General features: G+C 36.8%; 1 protein-coding gene across 5 annotated transcripts in view; it reads right to left on the bottom strand.

Annotated features, from left to right (window-relative positions):
* ttll7 (tubulin tyrosine ligase-like family, member 7) overlaps positions 1-19109 on the bottom strand; it is an 82691-nt gene that overhangs the window by 28734 nt on the left and 34848 nt on the right. For all 5 annotated transcript variants that reach the window (XM_044129518.1, XM_044129521.1, XM_044129517.1 and 2 more), the window contains exons 10-14: positions 13812-13906; positions 11461-11608; positions 9661-9734; positions 6056-6191; positions 21-107 (exon numbers count right to left, since the gene is read on the bottom strand). In XM_044129518.1, the coding sequence (XP_043985453.1) occupies positions 21-107; positions 6056-6191; positions 9661-9734; positions 11461-11608; positions 13812-13906 (540 nt within the window). The remainder of the gene's footprint in view (positions 1-20; positions 108-6055; positions 6192-9660; positions 9735-11460; positions 11609-13811; positions 13907-19109) is intronic.

The raw sequence follows: 19109 nt of genomic DNA, 5'->3' as shown, positions 1-19109 counted from the left end.
CCTCTCTCCCTTTCACCCACCTTTGGGCCTCGTTGCCTGGAGAATTTGCCCGTCAGCTTCTCGTCATCCAGTTCACATCGTTCCAGGAGATTCAGTATATCTTCTTCCTGCACGTTAATACATACAGGCAGCTCAGTTTAGATCAGCTAAACATAAAAAAATAAATAATCATTAGTCAGGATAGTTTAATCTTTACAATACACTTATAGAGTAATAATTAAGATTTGATATGTCTCTGGATTATCAAATTCTTCAATTAATGTAAAAGTAAAGAAAAACCTAAACTTCGCACTTTTATATATGCGCCTTGTCTGGGGAGATTGGAAAAGATACACTGGCCTAGGATCCTTTGCTGAGCTGAGCTCATTGACAGAGAATTAGTAAAAAGAGGAGCTTCATGGCCTTCACCAGCATGCTCAAGCCTGGTCCAGTTGGTAGCTGTTGAGGCAAAGATTATTAATGTTGTTCAAGGCAAGGAAATAACTTGCTGCTGAAATCCAATGTGATTGTCAGCTGGCCGCTGGCTTACTGGATTCATTCTGGTAGAATTAATACTTGTGAGTGTGTGAAAGCTTGGATGGTGGGACATGCCATTCTGGACACAGATGGCTTAAATGTCATATGTTTCATATGTGGATTGACTTTCAATCTGTCTGTGACTTCCAGTTTGTCTATATGTTTGGATTGAATTGACTTTTTCTGTAAAATGCCTTGAAAAAATGTTTGTTGCGAATTGGAACTGCATAAGTAAATATTGAATTAAATAAACTGGATTAATTAAAGAAAGTCAGAATAGAATTGAAGACCAACCGGAGTTGATTCATTTTGGAAACATACTTTACTTTTTTTTATGGTATGATGCATTTATTTTTAGTTGTTCTTCAAGTGTGTCAAAGCAAATAAACATCTAAAACATGCAGGGCAGTGTGCCTTAACAACCAAAGTAAGGAACATTTTTTCTAGAGAAATAGCTGAAGTTGATTGAAAACACTATTTTCTGATGTTTTTTCTCAAAATAAAATAATCTCAAATAGAAGTTGAGATTTTTCAAAACAGTATGCAATGACAAAATAATAATAATTATTATTTATTTTTATTTGAGGTCTTGCACAAATCTTTAGCAGAGGTGCCAGCCCTGCCAAAGTACAAAATTTGTAATTTTCCACTAAGTTTTTTTCAAGCAGGTCCAAGACCAGGATTATAATTTTTCTAAGGTAGATTTGAACCATGTTATCTGTACTGATATTTTCAGATTGCATAGTATGATCTGCACTACAGATGCCTACTGTATGCCAACAGTAAATCACCCCAACAAACTCTCTCTAATGTAATAAAACGTAATAAACTAACACATTGTGGGAACCCATTCTAAAAATGAGGGCGCCTCCTGTAGCTTTGCAGCACTAAATGGTTTTTTAAGCAGCCTTGAAAAGCCAGGAACTAAACTTTTAACTTTTTACAATGCAGTAATTATTACAGGGAAAATGTTACTTTACCTTGCTTTGTGGAATTATTTACAAATTACAGGCAATAAAAATCTGCTGCCAACTCAATAAGCTTTTATGAGGTGAAAGCTTTCCCCACCCACTGTGGTTTAAAAATCATTGGAGGCCCATTACCTTGTTAAATACCAGCAAGTGGATAATACCAATGTTTTGACATGTTTTTACAGCACAGGATAAAACCCAACTTGACATATATGCAGAAATTACACATGAAGTAAAAGTTATTTATTTTCCCTTAATTTTAGCTGTTTTTAATTTTCTATTGGAAAGAACTTATATCTTGTAATCACTTATACTATAACTAATTCATAAGATAGACTTGCCTTTTGTCTGTATTTGTCTGACTGCACATATTACGAATTCTTTATAAAGTAAAATTTAACATCAGCTAATAATATTTATAAATCATGAAGTGATGTTTGCTTTTAACTTTCTTCCATATTTTCCTGTGGTGCAGGACAAAAGCTCAGGAATGAGGTTGGCAAAATCCCACGAAGATTGAAAACCAAAAGAAGACCATCAAGAGAATCAGGAGAATGATAGAACCATGATGGCATTAAAGAGGAGGAAGCAACAAGAGGTCCTGCTATGGGAGAATGAAATACTTTAGCAATAACTAGGTGAGAAACAGCTGAGGGGCATGATGACTAGAGGTGCTGAGATTATCGCTAAACAACACAAATAAACAATGATCTTAAATTCTAATATCAAGCAGAAAATTTATGCAAATTAAGGGTTGTCCACAAAGGCAGCCGGGATGTGCAATACTAATGCTGATCACCTCATATGTATGCTTTTTAAACCTTCATCATGCATAGTGTTTATAGCAATTTGTTTCTTTTAGATTCCTAGTTCCCTTCATTTACTTTATTATCTGAAAAGCAAAAGATATGGTTATGTCTGTACTCCAACTTTTCTTTTCATTCTTTTCTACAGCATACAACACTATAACATACTCACTTTGTTTCTTCGTGTAAAACACTTTGAATTGTCGTGTTACTGAAATGTGCAATACAAATGAACTTGCCTTGCGTTTCTTTTTAAATTCAAGTAACCCTGAACTGCAAACAGCATCATCGTGCTCCAGTTATTTGTGAGAGCAGCAACATTGAAAAGAAAATCCATTTAAATTTAGAGTGAATATTCATTGTACAATAAAACCTACTTTCACATCAGATTTATCTTTAGTTTAAAAAATTGGCCAAAATGAGCTGCTTTAATATCCATGCTTAACTGCTGCATTTGCTGTACTTGCCTCTTTGGAAACATTTGATTCACGTTTGCTACGACTGTGTGCGTACATGCTTTTTTTAAGTTTCTGACAGAAAACCACAGGCTGCTTTGACAACATCCTGTTTCTCATTTTCATTATTCTTAAAAGTGAAGGAATAGAAAGACATCGTCTGAGGGGTGGAAAAGATATATAGCCAACAACAGAGCTAATAATCTGATGCATACCTTTCAACCTAACTGTAATGGAAGTGTGGAGAAGGGTGATGCAAACTCTGTGGAAAACAGTGTAACTCATTGCTGAAATGTCTCTGGCACAGCAAGCTGAAAGCAAGAGGGTGCTCTGCAGTCAATCAATGTTTTTTTATTTCTAGGAATACAACACAGACTCTGTGTTCTTTGATAGTGTGACAGTCCGTGACTTTTCTTCAATTCGTGGCCGTGAGAAGCTCACAAAGCCAGCAAACAAAAGTGTTGTGGGTCCAAAAACAGTCAGACAGAAATATTGACTGTTTGCTCGCAATGAAAGAACGACCCTAGACAGGCCAGTGATGACTTTTTTAGGAAAACAATAAAAAAATAAATAGACATTTACCAATGTCTAACAAGCTAAGTTCAGAGTCCCCATGTTTTTCCATTTCAAAATTCAGTACTTCTCTAATTTCAATCTTCTGATTTCTAATTAAATTTCTAGGTCACTTTTGGTAACCAAGTTCAACCAAATTCTAAAAACTGCACTGAAAAAGTATTTCCCTTAGATCTCTTTAGATTTCTTCACACTTCAATGTTTCAGATCATCAAATACATTTTAACAGACAAAGATCAGTAAATAGTTTTCAAATGATTTAATTTAATTAGAGATAAAAGGTATTCAAACCAACTCCGCCCTATGTGAAAATATATTTGTACCTCCTCTTTTTCTATATTGTGAATTAGCTGTCATTACTCACAGATAGTTGTTTAATTTCACCAGTCACACCAAAGTGACTGGTGAAATTAAAGATCAATAACAGTTAAGGGCATTAGCTAACCTTAAAATAAAAAATAAAAAAAACAGAAACAGAAACTGACAACAGTCTAAATGCAACATATCATGCCAGTAAATGAAGAAAATGAAGAAAAAGATTATAAACAAGTGATTTTCTATGAGTCTGGAAAGGGTTTGGAAGTGTTAGGAATCCCAGTAAACCACAGTGACCAAATAACTTCTAATGACATCTAAACCACTAATGGTCTCTCTTACCTTAAGGTCAGTGTTAATAATAAAACAATAAAAAGGAGGTATAGTTGCCACTGAAGAACTTCATAATATTACACTAAAATCCCCCCCAAAAAGGCATTTTGTTGCAAAAAGTTAATTAAAGACATTTTATGTTTAAATAAACCTTGTCATCCACAAAAGGACACCATTTTTTAGTATTCAATGGAACTAAGCTCACTGCAAATTGCCTTCTCACAAACAATACCAGCTCTTTATGCTTCCAAAAGGGGCACTCAATTCAGCATCTGTCAAATATAATCTATATGACAAAAGATCTGCTCGTCTGCACTGTAATTAGTAACATAAAGGAGTCTGGAAACAGAACAGTTTTTTCCAAACATTTTTGTCTTTGTCCATACTTTTCCATAACCGAGAAGCACAAAAACCAATGAGTTTATGTGCTTTTTTTAGAACCCTTCAGCTACGGTGTAAGCTGCAGTTCTCACAATATTTCAGAGAAAAAGTGCTTTCCGGAAGTGACTATGTTGCAAAGGAACCTTTGGTCTTCTGATTATACGGTAATAAAATCCCATATGATTACATTTGTTATTAAATGTGATGTATAGGAAACAAATTGAAAGCAGGCGACACACAATGTAAAAAGGCGTATCTGCATCAGCATGAAATGCACTACGTTTGGGCCGATCATTATCAGACTGAACTTCAGGAACCTTCCTTCTGTCTGATAAATGGCCCAGATTAGTATTTCACACTGTGTCCCTTAATGAGGACAGTTCAGTTGTTAGACATGATTGTGTTGGCAGATAGCAGCTGCAGAGCGACTCTCTCTTCCTTCTGGCTTTGAACAAAATCTCTGTCTCTGTGCTGGCCAAATTAAAAATATGTTCTTTTTCGACTCAGCCTGAACTTTGATTCATATCTTTATGAAGTTCCTGTGCAGTGACAGCATTCTTAGAAAAAAAAAAAACATACATACACACACAATAGTTTTTAGAGAAGAAAATGGCAAAAGGTCAGAAACAGTGAAAGTAGCTCCTATGAAAATTGAAACATGTCCTTATGGGTGATCTGAAAATAATTTCTTGCATCAATACATTTCTTAAAAATCCTAAGTTTAAGTATCTGCCTTCTAAATGTACTTCTATTTTGCTGCTTAGTGCTCCCCACTTCAGTTTTCAGCATCATTGTTTTACTATTCTTGAACACACAGGCATGGCAGAAAACTGCTGTTAGTCTCTTGTAAAGTTTTTTAAAAGGTTGTTTTTACAGATCAGAAAAATGAAAAAAAGCTCCTATTTCTCTCAGCTATTTGTCATTTTGTTCTACTGCACTCTCTTTCATATCCCCTTTTATAATTCTAAAAAATTATAAAGCTCTCAGTCAGTTTCAATGCTGTGTTTATCATCATAACTTCAGCTTCACACCTGAGCAAAAGCAGCATTAATCGAAACCACAGATGAACCTCTGGTGCGAGAAAACATTACTTCCTAACCCTGTGAAATTATCAAACTCTGAGAGCATGTTATAGGACTTTTATTTCAACATGTTAAATGTGTCCTTATACGTTCAATGTCTTACTTTTTAACATACAGTAAAAAAAAATAAAACATGTGGGAAGCAACTGTTACTCACTCAGAACGGATGCTGTCAGAAAGACATACGAAAAGCAAAAGATCCAGAAAGAGGACCGATGGAAGAGTGAGTAGTGTCGAAGTGAAGAAAGAAACAAACATGACATTGTTCTGTGGGATTTGATTTTCCTTTTTAAAAACATCATGCACTACACAATAAATATTTGTGAGGAGACAGTATGAATGACAGTAAGCACATATTGTGCTCTGCTTTCTTGCATATTGTCAAACTTCCCAACAAAACCCATGGCCTGCAACATACTCCACATTATTTGCACATCCCTAATCGTCTCTGTGGGCAGAATCTTAATAGAAATGTGCGTGTGTGTTCCTCTGCTTCCTGCCCACAGATGCCTGACTGCTATGCATGTGTGTGTGTATGTTCAGGTGTGGATCTCTGCAGGTTTCTACAGCATGTGTTTGTGTGAGTGTGTGTGTCCGTGACAGTCTGCCACTGATGTACGTGCCTTCATTCGTTTCAGAGGATTATTCATTTCCTTTTGAAGTGAGGCAGCTCGCCCAGCGAGGAAGGTCTGAAAGGCGGCCGAGAGCAGGCTTTCATACTTTTCCAACAGCAGCTTGTCGTCTGGGGGGTAAATACGTCTGCAGGCCACAGAGACAGGGAGAGAGAGGGGCAAGGAGAGTGAGAAAGGAGCAAGGAAAATAAAAAATAAAAAGAATAGATGGAAAATAGAAGGTAACGGAAAAGGGTTATCATTGAGGGGAGACAGTTGAAATGAGAGTCGGGCGATAAAGGGTAAAGAGGAGAAAGGAAAGATAGAGAGAGAGTGGGGTTAAGCAAAGGAGGCATGTGAGGTTAAAGGACGAGTGATAGAATTCGCAGCAAGGGTTTAGTACAGTAAAAAATGTACAACAAAAAGTACAGATACTGAGATAACAGCTAAATATTTGAGAAAAATTAAGAAAAAATTTAAAACAAGAGACAAGAGGGTGCAGTAAGCCAATCATAAAATATAGGTATAGAAAAGGATTACAGCATGCTAAGAGAAATAAAAACTAAATTAAAATGAGAAGAAGAAAGCAGAGACAAATTACAAAAAGACAGGCTTTACTGGCAACCTTGAGTCAAGAAACAGCCAAACTCTCATTTAATCAGTCTTTTCACACAGAGCGCTGCTTTCACGCAGCTGCTTTCTGCACCCAGAAGTACACTTCACAGTTTTTTTGGGGGGGCGGTTTGGCAATATACACTAATACGTCTGTTCGCACCTTTTAAAATTTCACCCTAAAGACTAAACTAACCCCAGTGTTTATAATGGGTCTAAAGGGAGTAGAACAATGTGTAAACCTCTGCCTGGTTATCCTCAAAATACATCTCCAAACCCACCCTCGTCATCGCTTTGGCCATCAAATCAAAACAATATCAGCTTTTTAAGCAAAATAAGCATTGGGTACTTTAAGTTCAAAAAGCAGGGAAATTTTCTGGCATCTGCAGAGTCCTATCAGAAGCCAAATCCCACTCCGTTAGATGGCCTTCCTGATTCAGACATGATGGTAACAGTCTTGGAAAACTAAATTGTGTGCTTTTTTATCTGAGAACTGATAGGTAAAGAAGTACTTATGAGACGCTTTTACGTCTCAGCGTGTGAGTAGTAGATTTTAGGGCAAGTAAAACGCCAAGTAAAGGTTAACTGTTTCAGCATTAAAACTTTAATTGCTCCCCATTTGCAATTAATAATTTTATGCTGTGTAGCTGTTCTGGGTGCATGATTTCCATATTGTTGAGAAGATGACCCAATTCCACATTACTGCGGCTCAAATAAAGCAACTGCCAAGTTCTGGGTCCTGATATGAGCAAACTAACTAAGCTCCTTTGAAATTTTTCTAACTACAATGCCTTGCAAAAGAAATAACACCCATTGTATATTTTTGTGTTGTGTCACATAGCACCTCAAATAATAGTAATAATGATAGTTAATGTGCAACATTAACTATCTTGATAGCAAATCCAAGCCTATCAAGACAGACCAGGAGAGAATTGTTAAGAGAAACAGTCATGAAACGGTTACTAACTCAGGAGGAGCTACAGAGATCCAGAGTACAGGTCAAATAATCTATCAATCAGGCAACTATTATTGGCATTATTTATATATCTGGCCTTTTTATAAGGAAAGAAAGCTAGTGTTGAAAGAAAGCAGTTTGTCACAAGTCATGTAGGGGCCACAGCAAACAGCAGATCCAAAGTGCTCTTGTCAGATCACTCTAAATGCCAAAATGTTTTGGCTTACATCCAAAATACTATGAGTAGCTGAAAACAAGCACTGTACCTAAAAATACCATGTCCACTGAGGATGGTGAGACTAGAAAGCTGGTCAGAGTTAAGGCAATGGTATAGTCAAAGCAAAAAACAACAAATTTTCACAAAAACAAATATTTCTGTTCACAGACAATGTTCATTCAATCTGACTAAGCTATTTTGCAAATAAAACCAGACAAAACTTCAGTATGTACATTTATAAAATTGGTAGAGACGTAGCAAAAGATTTACAAGTATAATTGCACCGAAGGTTGGTTTCATAAACTGGTCGGCATGGGTCACAGGTTTTTATTAGTGAAAAATATAGAAAACCTTGTATCTTTTCCCTTCAACTGCACAATTATGCAGTACTTTGAATTAATTTGTTGCATAAAAGAGACATTACAGTTTGTAGTTGTGATATGATGAAGTATGAAAAAGTTCAAGGCATATTAATCCTTTTGTGAGGGACCGCTTTCAGTTATATTACTTTAGAGGTGCATGGACCTTATTCTTTTGCTTCTTTTCAAAGACACACTCGACAAAATATCAAAAGGTCTCATCACATTAAAAAAAAAATCAATAGAAATAACAGACGCAAGAACTTGCCAATAGTTAAAGGGCCTCATCTAACCGAAAAGTTCATGGTCACTTCTTCAGCAGGCCATGTGAACACCTCGGGCTTTTTAAAGCTGAACATACGTACGTCTTGATTGAGTTGATGATTAGATTTCTCTCTGTGTGATCTCACGTAAGCGAAATGAAAAACTACAACTACTTCTTTATTTGAGATGTTAAGAAAATCTTTCTTTGTTTTCTGCTTAACAGCACCTTTAAAGTCTCATGACGCCTGCTGCTTAACAAGGTAGTGAGCTAGCAACAAGCAGCTGGGTCTTCCCCAGACATAACAGGGTCTGTACCTGAAACAGATCTTATCTAATAGCCAAATGTAAGTGAGTTCATTACTCAAACTCATCTAATGAGGAGCAGTGTGTTAATCAGAGTTCAGCGCTGCGCTGGGGCACCATTTGAATGCTAAGAGGTCTTTATTAGGGGGTGCTCCATCCTGCCTGATTGACTGTCTGGCAGCCTGTCGAGGAAAAGGAAAGATGACAGTACTTCATGCAGGCCTGGAGGAGAATTCTGACCAAGACTCGGTCAGGAAGTCACTTTGACTTTTGGAGACGGAAAGACAGGTGGGGGTGTCTGTTTTTGTTAAGAAATTGGGAGAAAGACACTAAAAAATACAATTCTGTTGTTGCTGAAGTGCTGTATGGAGAATGAAGCATAAAATGAGGAGTAAAGAGGAGCGAATGGCTTACATGGGCCAAGTTGTAAATTTTAACTTGCCAAGTCATGCTGTAGGGTGAATCTGCTCCATCTGTGAGGTTAGAAAATCGATACGCTCTGTGTCTTCCAGAGTTCCAGCTGGGGGTTTTGAGGTGAAGGGGGGAAAAAAAGGGATTGTTGGGCAGGGATGAGATGGCTCGCAGCAAGCAAGCAAAGTTTACCTACTAATCTGTGTTTCTAAGATGCAGCAAAGGGTAAGAATTTGGCAAGAGGAGAAGCAATTTGAGCCTCCATTTCTTTGCTTTTCTGCCTTTCTCTGATTTTAACTTGTGTTTATTCCAGTTTCCTGCAATCTCAAAAACAATAGGTGTTCTTTTTTACTTTCTGTCAGCAGTAACATTTATTTTACCAAGAGTTTGGCATTGTGGAGATTACCTCGTAAATGCGAGCAAGCTGGCACAAAAACAGTGGGTGGAGCTCCTGAAGGGAGAGCCCATTCTCCCCAGCTGTTTGCCTCATCTTTACCTGTAATTCCCCAGATGTCGATTTTCATGTTCTTCCCTGGAAACCTGCCTGCGAACCTGTGCAAGTTGTTCTTTCTAGAAACAAAGGAAAACATTTCACTTAGTAACAGAAAAAAAACAAAGAAGTCTTGCAAAATACGAGGAAAGGGTTTAAAGACGTCGCTGCCATAAATTAATAACATGTTCTCCCTTTCCCTCTCTCATTAGCATGTTATAAATGTGTAATTGTGCGTCTAAGCTTGTCAAATTGACAAAAAGCGGAGAGGTGGGGGCCACTTTACCACTAGCGCCGCAGTATCATTAAATGCTGAGTGATATGAGCCTTCAGCAGACCTCAACCTGAGCTCACTCTTCAGCCAAAACAGCACTCAAAGATGAGGTGGTGCCCTTTTTGAAAGAGCGCCTCTGCTCCTTTGCTCCTTATTCCCACTGATTACAGCTGTGGCTATCAAAAGGCTAATCAAAGAGGGTGGGAGGCATTAAAGCACTAGCGGCTGCCACTTTTCCCCATCTAGATTAGAAAAGCTCCCCTGATTCTGCTATTTTAAAAGGAAAAATAATTAAACAGTGCACATGTCTCACAAAACTTTGACTCTTTTGACATCCGCTGAGAAATAAGTGCAAATGAGTTTGTTCTTACAACCTTTTTCCTTTTCTAAATCTGCAGCACTCTAGTATGTTGCTTGTGCCTTGCAGTTTAAATGAATCATGCTTATCTGTAAAGCACGAAATCCAAACAGACTAAGGTGTAATTCAAACATGTTTATACCCTAGATTTAATAAAAAATAAAACCTAAACAAAACTAACACCACTGCTGGATTTCACTATTATCTTCAATTCGATTTTTGAACAGCAACATTTTGTATTCAGGTTTATTGTATGGATATTTAAAAAAAAAAAAAAAGTCAATAAACAAGTTGGTACTGAGAAGTCCATTGGTGCAAGTGTCTCGTAGGGTTGAAAGTGTGGAAAATGTTTTCTCGCTCCAGATGCTCCCTGTCCAGGTTAACCAGAATGAGGCAATATCTCTGCTTTTCTTAAACAGTTTCAAATTTCAGCATATCGTTTTTCTCCTTGAATGAGTTCAAACACAACTGTTTCCATTCTCCATGTTTGTTTCTTCTTTGTGTAAAATCTTCTCCATATTCTTTAATTTTTTTCTATAGTGCATTAAGGCTGATGAAATCCTCCAAATTCTTTGCACTACAAACAAACTACCAGATTTTAAGACTCCCAGGCATTAGCAAAGCCAAAAGTTCACGCTGGTTTAATTCTCAGAGTATTCAGAAGAAGAACTGTCTTTTAAAATTGCGTTACCAATCTGATAGTGTTCCAGGAACTAATTTAACCAAATAGTTATTTTGCAGGCAGCTATATGAAACACATTACATATTCATGTAAGCATACAAAAAGCGTGGGATTTGCAATGCATAGATTTCACCAAAATAATTGCTGTCAGATGAAGGCAAGTTGGAATTTTGATGCAGTAGAAGAAAGAGGAAAAGAAACATTAAGCTACAGCAGTCTTAGCTTGATAAAATGAGGTTACAGATGCCACTGAAGTTATAATTTATAACTTCAATCAAAGCATGAACTCTAATTTCATACATCCATACAGGTTCTAAAAGTCAAAGTGGGATATAATTTTCCTTTGACCATAGGTAATGATGAGCAGCACCTTATACAGCTTATGACCTCAGTTGAGGTAATATCATAAGGTCAGCTTATGACCTCAGTTGAGGTCATAAGCTGACCCACATTCAGATCAGCTGAAGGTGGAATATCCCGTTTGTGCCATACCAGTTCCTCTCTTCTGCGTTCTAGCGTGTGACGTTGTTTCTCCCAGTCCGTGGAAGCAGCTGAAAGTTTCCTCATGAAGCCTTGACCATAAAGCCGCCTCTGAGCTTCTGCCTTCTCCTGAGCCAGGTTTCTTTTCTTATCACTGGCCCTGAACCACAATAAAACAAGTCAATTAATAAAATGTTTAGATTTTTAGGCTCCTCGTAGTGAATAGCTCTCAACTGTTTAATAATCCTCTATGCTTTATTTTTTGTTTTCATACTTTTCCCATATAGTAAATGTTTGATAATTCTCTTCTAGCCCATACAGTAAAAAATATCCATTATTGTTTGAGAATATTTGTCCGCTTGATGTCTGGATAAGAGGTTGCTCTTCATTATTATTGAGAAAAAATATTCCTTCCAAAAAAATTCAATCAATATATTGAGAAAAAAAGTCGAGCTAAAATCCAAACAAAAACTGGAGGGACAGGATCAGACAGAATATTATGAACAAGTAGGTTACTGTAGCGTCGAGAGAGAAAAATGTATTTAATTCAGTCGCTGGCCCTTTAAACTGAATATTGAGTGCTGTGAGGGGGAATGACGTCTATCAATGTCCATGTCCGAATGGGTCTAAATTGATCCCAGTTGGATTCAGTTTGCATTGTAAACAGACCAAAGAGTCAAGCAAACACTAACAACTCCTTCCTCTGGGCAAAAAAGCTAATGTATATTAAAAGAGATAGATTAAATTTCTGCAAGACACTCATTCAGTCCATGAAGAAAAGGGCTTCATACTATGTACGCTCTGTGTTCTTACTTGCTTTCAATCCTGAAATAAAAACAAATTTTGTCAGAGAACTGGGAACACATCAACCAGAAGTTCCAGAAAGACAGGTAGCACAGCTGAGAACGTTTTCAACAAGCTACATCTATTATACAAGTAATTTGACTTCATTAAATTAGAAGAAATATATATATATATATATTAATTTATTTCAGCAATTCCAGAGTGATGCTGTTGTTATTGTTGCTTGTGCACCTTTATTGAATGATACCTTTTCCTTCCACTCAACATTTATTAATATGCTTGGATGCAGCACTCTGCCCAACTTGATCCACTTTTTGGAGAATGTCTGGTGGAAAGCTAGTCCTCTTCCACAAGACTGCATAGGCAATAACATTTCTCCGTTAAAATATTGTGTTAATAGATTTGATGTAAAATCATTAGGTTATTAATTAATGTGATTACCTCAAAATCAACGGAAATAAATTCTTGAATTATATATTATTCTGTGTGTTGAATCTATTTAATATATAAATGTCACTTTGTGAATTTAATTATTAGAATAATTTTATGTTTTGATGATTGTCTTATTTACTGAGATGCTCCTGTATGATTATGTGCCTAAGTATGTTTTCATTATGTTTCTGTATGTGCATGACTACTGGGGTGGAGACTATACTATTTAGGGTAGCGAGAAGAGGACATGCAGAGAGAAAGCAACAAAGGGAGCAGAGATCTAGAGGTCTTGTGTACAGTGATCAATCAGAGAACAAAGTCACTGTAGCCAGGGGACAGAAAAGCATGCCTATGAACACACACATACACATGCGCTACACATTACACACAAACCACTATGTATACAGAAGTACAGTACACCACAAAAAGAGGAAACGTAAGCAAAACAGGCAGACAAAGCAAGCAGAAAGTGCAGCACAGGAAGCTGAATAAATATACAAAGATGAGCAAAACATAAAAACCGAAAAGTCACAGACATTATAAACTTAAAGCTAAAAGTGACATGACTCACACACACTGACATGTGCAATTAAGGTTTTCTTCCCATTTTAAAAGACTTATGTACAGATCTGTGAGTTTGTGTAGGACACATTGATGTTTACTATAAATTTTAATAATATCCAAAAAAAAGTATTGTAAATAAATGTATAAATAAATGTCATACAATAAGTAAGTAAATATCTTAACTAAACTTAATTTAACTCAATTAATGACGTGAAGGGGGTACCCCTCGCGTCAACATGTGACGATGACGGACCTTGCCATGCGTCAATATATGACGAGTAGGGAGAGAGAATGGGTTGATTTTTGATTTATCACTGAGACACAACCATTTACAAATATGATATATGTTGTGCAACTGTTCACACCATTACCACATTTACAACAATTTTAAAATCACATGTCAAAAAGGTTCTGAACTCCACCAAGCATCAAAGTAAGCACTGACTGAAATCTTTAAACATTAAAAAAAAAGCCTTGACTTGAGCTTTAATGGGCCCCTTGATACAATATGTTTGTGTATCTGCATGAAGACCCACATACATGAGTGCAGCAGAAAGCAATACCTGATGTTGAGGAGTTCCAGAGCATTGAGCAGCACCCCTTTCTTCACATCGTAATCAAGCTTCTGATCAGTCCCAAAGCTCGGAGCTCGATTGATCTGTCAGGCAAAGAAGAAAAGGGACATTTAAAAAATGTTCTTTCTTTCTGTAACATTCTAGAGACAAGGATTGTATGCAATTACAGGAACAGACTGTGGGCTTGTTTGAAAAGAAAAAAGCTCTTCCAACAAGCAAAGGAAAGAGGAATGGAGCAAGCAGACAGACAGAGATTGAGATGTTTGAGGTTTTTTCTCTTTCCCTTTGAGAGACACTTTAAAGTCAGTTTGGCCTTTTCCTGCAGAAATCTTGACTGGCAATGATGTGTGTAAACATGAGAGTGAAGAAGAACCCGTCTGTCTGTTTGCGCACAACAGTTTGTATAAGTGACCCCGAAATCTAAAGCCTAAATTTGCTCAAAACAGACTCTATAGCACAGCCACCACTAACATTTCTGTCAGCAATAAAGAATTTCTCAGCTTGGCTCTATCATTTACAGTCAAAAGCAATCAGCGAGATTCAACCAAGCAAGAAAGAAGTAAGCCACATGGGATTTCAGGTACAAAAGCTGGCATCATCCAGGGAATAATTCAAGAGCAGCTTACCTTTCTCAACAGAACAATTCCAAGCACCGGAGTAAAGTATTCAAATATCAGTTATTATACTTGACACAACAAATGAATTATTTTTCTCTTTGTTAGCTTCCTTTATGTCTCCTCCCATGGTGAGAAATGGCTTATGTGACACAACAAAAGGAGCAACAAAGAAAGAACTGTCAACAGCAATTGGAATGGTGTCTTCCTATGTGGTGACTTCAAATGACAATGCAACAGATGCCCATGGAAAGGCTGGCGTGGGCTGATAAACCTTGATTGTTCAGATAAGTCAGGTCTCCGCTTGGCATCCTCTGAAAAACACATGAAGCACCCATTTTTTTTCTGTTTGGGAACAATAGTTTGGGTGGGTGGTTTGATATTATAAGGATTTCAATGGCCCTAATAGTGGTGCATTTGTTGTGGGAGTTTTTGTAAGTATGTGTCAAAATTGTTAACGAATGTCTTTTATTACACAACAGGTCTTTAAAGACGAACACAAAAGCTCGCACACACTGTGACCACCAGGATACTTGTATGGAACAGATGGTATTATTTCTATCCAGCTGCTACAATCCAAACCAACAAAACATTCATGGAGTTGATCAGATTATCAACAAATTCTTTCTTTTTAAGGCTCAACAATTTCTCATCTCCTCATTTAAAAAATCTAACTTGTAACTTTACCTGTGACTCATTTACAGATGTAAATTGATACTAATATTTTCAGGAAACCAGATGAAATGTTGAAATGCTAAAACAAAAGTGTTTGAATGACATCTATTTCTCCTGACCCCCAAGGACAACATAGTACTGTGAAAAGGTACATTTCCCCTTAAAGATTTTTGCTTTTTTTGCTATTTTTGCCACACAAACATGTTTTAGATAATTACTCAAAATGTATTGTCAGACAAAATTAATCTGAGTATAAAAATGTTTTTTAATTATGATTAATGTTTAAAGGGATAAAAACATAAACAGCCTGTTAAAGGTCTCAATAAGTATCTCATTTGATTTTAAAATCCACACTTTGACTACCTTATTTTTTTTTTCTTTTTATTGAGCAGTGATGAAATTAACTTACTAGTTTCCAATAATTGTCTAACCGTAAAAAAAAGATAAGCATTTTTAATGTCACAAACTGATGGTCAGACATTCTCCTTTAAGATTTTCTATAAGAGAGGAGAACGCATTGTTCCATCAATTATGACAAAACATCCAGGTCCCGAAAGAGCAAACGCAGCCACATACATACCAACAACCACCATGCTTTGCTTCTGAAATGCTGTGTTACTGTCAGCCAAAAACTCTCAAATAGTTGCCTTTTTGTTGAGTCAGTCCACAAAATATTTTCCCAAAACGTTGGGGATTATCAAAATCTTTTAATTGGTCTCAGTTACTACTCAATAATCTCATTCCTACCTTTGAAGTTGCCATTTCTAACCTGCACACATGTCTGGCTTCTCCTCACTGGCAAGTTTAGGAACAAAGTTTAAGGATAACATTTGAATCACAACCAAACTCTTTGGATCTAAGGGAATCAGAGTATTTAGTATACTGCCAGTTGTTGGCCACATTGACCAAAACAAAGACAAAAAAAAAAGTAAAGACTAATAAAAAACATTGAAAGACTGCAAAGACTCCATTTCCTAGCCCTCTGCTTTAGGTTCACCAAAAAGCACAGATGCTTCAACGTCTGATTTTTTTCTGAAATAAAGTTTCCTGAGAATCTTTCTAAATAGAATCCTCTCTCTGGTGTCACAGCCACAGGTGAGGCACTAAATCCTCACTGCTATGAACCGGGCTTGAATGGAAGCAGCTTTGTAAAGCTATGTGTGCACCAATGTGTGTTTTTTGTGTACAACAACCATTTATCAGAAGGTGGGTGATGAATGCCTTCCAGTGCAAAAAGGGAAAAAGGAACAGAGACACTATACAACTCCTTCACTCAATGGAAAGAAAGTATACAATGCGTCCCTGTGTGAATTGAGGACAGAGCTCCACTTCGAGCTACCATACCTCACCTCTGCTACAAAAGAAAAATAAGGAAGAGGTCTGTTTTCATTTAGAGTACTCCACAGCTTGACAGCCACAATAAAAAGAGTGCGACGTTAAGAGTGCGCCAGCCAATAGGTAACAGGCATACTGGCAGTGATCCTGGTGACGGTTGTCTCGTTACTTGTCATCATGTCTTGGTTTGATTTGTGGTGTCATGTTGTCATAGAATAAAACTTGCAGCAGCATTTGCTGTCTCTCTTTGCTCCTTGTCGTGTCTTTTTTTTTTTTTTTTCAATTTTTTGTGTCTCTTTTTTAGTTTCACTTTATTTTCTGCTGTCTTTCACAAGGTTTTCCAACTGGTCACCACTTAGCCTCCGCTCTCCATTTACTAGCCCTGATTCTCTGGTTGTTACCTCTCCTCATTTCTCTTCCCATATTTCTGTGCTCTCTTTTTCCTCCCTGGCAGAGGAAGTTAGACCAGTCTGTTCCTAATGAACCCCTGCAGGCTCCAAAACCCCCCACTCTGATTTCCTTAAGTGACTCTGGCAGGATTTTAAAAGAGCCCTTGGTTGCTTTAAGACACATTCAATAAAAATGTCAGATGAACAGATGAGAACATTCTTTTTACTCGATCTTTAATTTGGTTGCGTATCATATTGAGGCCAAAATGTCAGTCAGTCAAAAAGCAGAATGTGAAACGAGAGTCATGTTTAAAAATGAAGATTAAATAAAAACTTTTTCACAGATTCTTTTTCAACAATGAACTGCAGAAAAAAATTCTCAAAATGTAAAAAAAAAAACAGTATCATAAAAGTTAATGTAAATAATTTTTTATGCAAAGTTTATAATTGAATTATGACCTTACCACATATTATGAAGGGCAGGCAGATTAGTAGTCAGATTTCTTGTCACTGCTATAGTATAGGACAATGTGAAATTATGTTGATGTCCCACATTTGTCAGTGGAAGTTCTTCTTTGTTTCTTTTTAATCAACTTCATAGTGAAGCAGCTGTTAGTATTGTTGCCTTACATCAAGAAGGTCAAGGGTTTGATTTCATGCATCTGGGGTCCTCTGGTTTCCTTCCACACTGTAACTACTTGCAAGTTAGGTTACTTAGTATCTTTAAAAATGCCAGTAAGAGTCATTGATTGCATGGTTGGTTGTCAAGTCTGGGTGATGACAACTGCAGAGGGGCATGTCTTGCCTCAAGATAGCCACCAACCCTTCCTCAACCACCAATGGATGGAGGGACAGATGGATGGACAGCTGTTTCTTGAAACTGGAAGTAATGTTTAGGTTTTGAAGTAAAACAGCCAGAGTCCTGAATTGGAGAGAATCTGTGGAGTGTGTTGAAGAGTAGGGTGATGGAAAGGAGGCATTCCAATTTCAAAGATTTAGGATTTATCACCAAAAATAGCAGGTGAAACTGAGAAACTTAGTCAGAAATAGGCAAGACGAGGATTTGAAATGCCAAAAATGATTTTTTTTATTGATTACTGAAAAAGGGATAAATAATTTTTGTAATTTTCTAAAAGTAAAACATCAAAAAATAATAGTGGTAATAAATTATTTTCTTCAAAACCATACCTCTATTAACATTCTTTTTCATCATTTTATGTATAATAAAACATCCATCCAAAACTGTTGGGAAATGATATAATGATGAATGTGAGGAAAAAATGACACCCAACCCTTGACCTAACCATAGACTGAATTCTTTACATAAGCACATTGTGCAAAGCACTCACTTTCAAACAATAACATTAAATGCAACATCCTCAGCTGCAATTACACTAAAGACCCTGCAGAGACTAAACTTACCTACTTCGCTGAAATACTCCTCCTGCTACCCATCTCTATATGTGGTTTCAATCTCCTACGGATTCTGTGATAACACTGAGTTGTAAATGTTTACATGCAAAGACGCATTATGTAAATTATCACTGAGACTGAATACCATCTATATAAGTTCAGAAATAGCTTTAATTGTTGTAGTGATATACCAATTAACTACTTATTAATTGAGTGCTTCATTTATGATTAACAAAAATACAAAGTTTGAGGATGAGAATTAGACATTTACCCAGATACCTTACAATATGAAATAAACATTTGCACTAGACACAAACCAAATTGTTTATGAAGGCAACTGTGAAATATAGCTTATCAAAGGGGAGCCTCATTATTTTTATTTCAACTATCTGTTTGGGTTAAATTGTTGGCAAGCCGCAACTCTGTTTACAGATCATTACAGAAAGTAAAGAGTAGCAGAAAACAGACCAAGAGCAAACAACAAATTTAAATTACTTACTCAATTTGATGTAGTCGACTAATTTCCAAAGCGATAACTCCTCTGGTTTGGACGCGGGGTTTTGTCTAATGATCTCTGACCCCTTGGTGAGTTTGAGAACTGTGATGCGCCTCAGGATAGTTAGTATGTAAATTATTTTCAAACAGCAAAGTCCAATATCCAACAAAACTAGAAATACAACTGTCTTTCATTACCGCTTTCACTTATTCTACGCTGTGTGCACAGTTATATGAGAACTGAGTATTTTGAGAATACCCCTTTTTTCACGTTTTTCATTTTCAAGGTGCAGTATGAACATTAAACTTATTGAGCAGGTGTGTCCAACCAGATCAACCGTCTATCTCAGTGTGTGCATGATTAC

The sequence above is a fragment of the Gambusia affinis genome, linkage group LG10 (genome assembly GCF_019740435.1).
Source record: "Gambusia affinis linkage group LG10, SWU_Gaff_1.0, whole genome shotgun sequence".
Classification (NCBI taxonomy): domain Eukaryota; kingdom Metazoa; phylum Chordata; class Actinopteri; order Cyprinodontiformes; family Poeciliidae; genus Gambusia; species Gambusia affinis.
The sequence above is the reverse complement of the archived record's forward strand: the minus strand, read 5'-3'. Positions and strand labels throughout refer to the sequence as shown.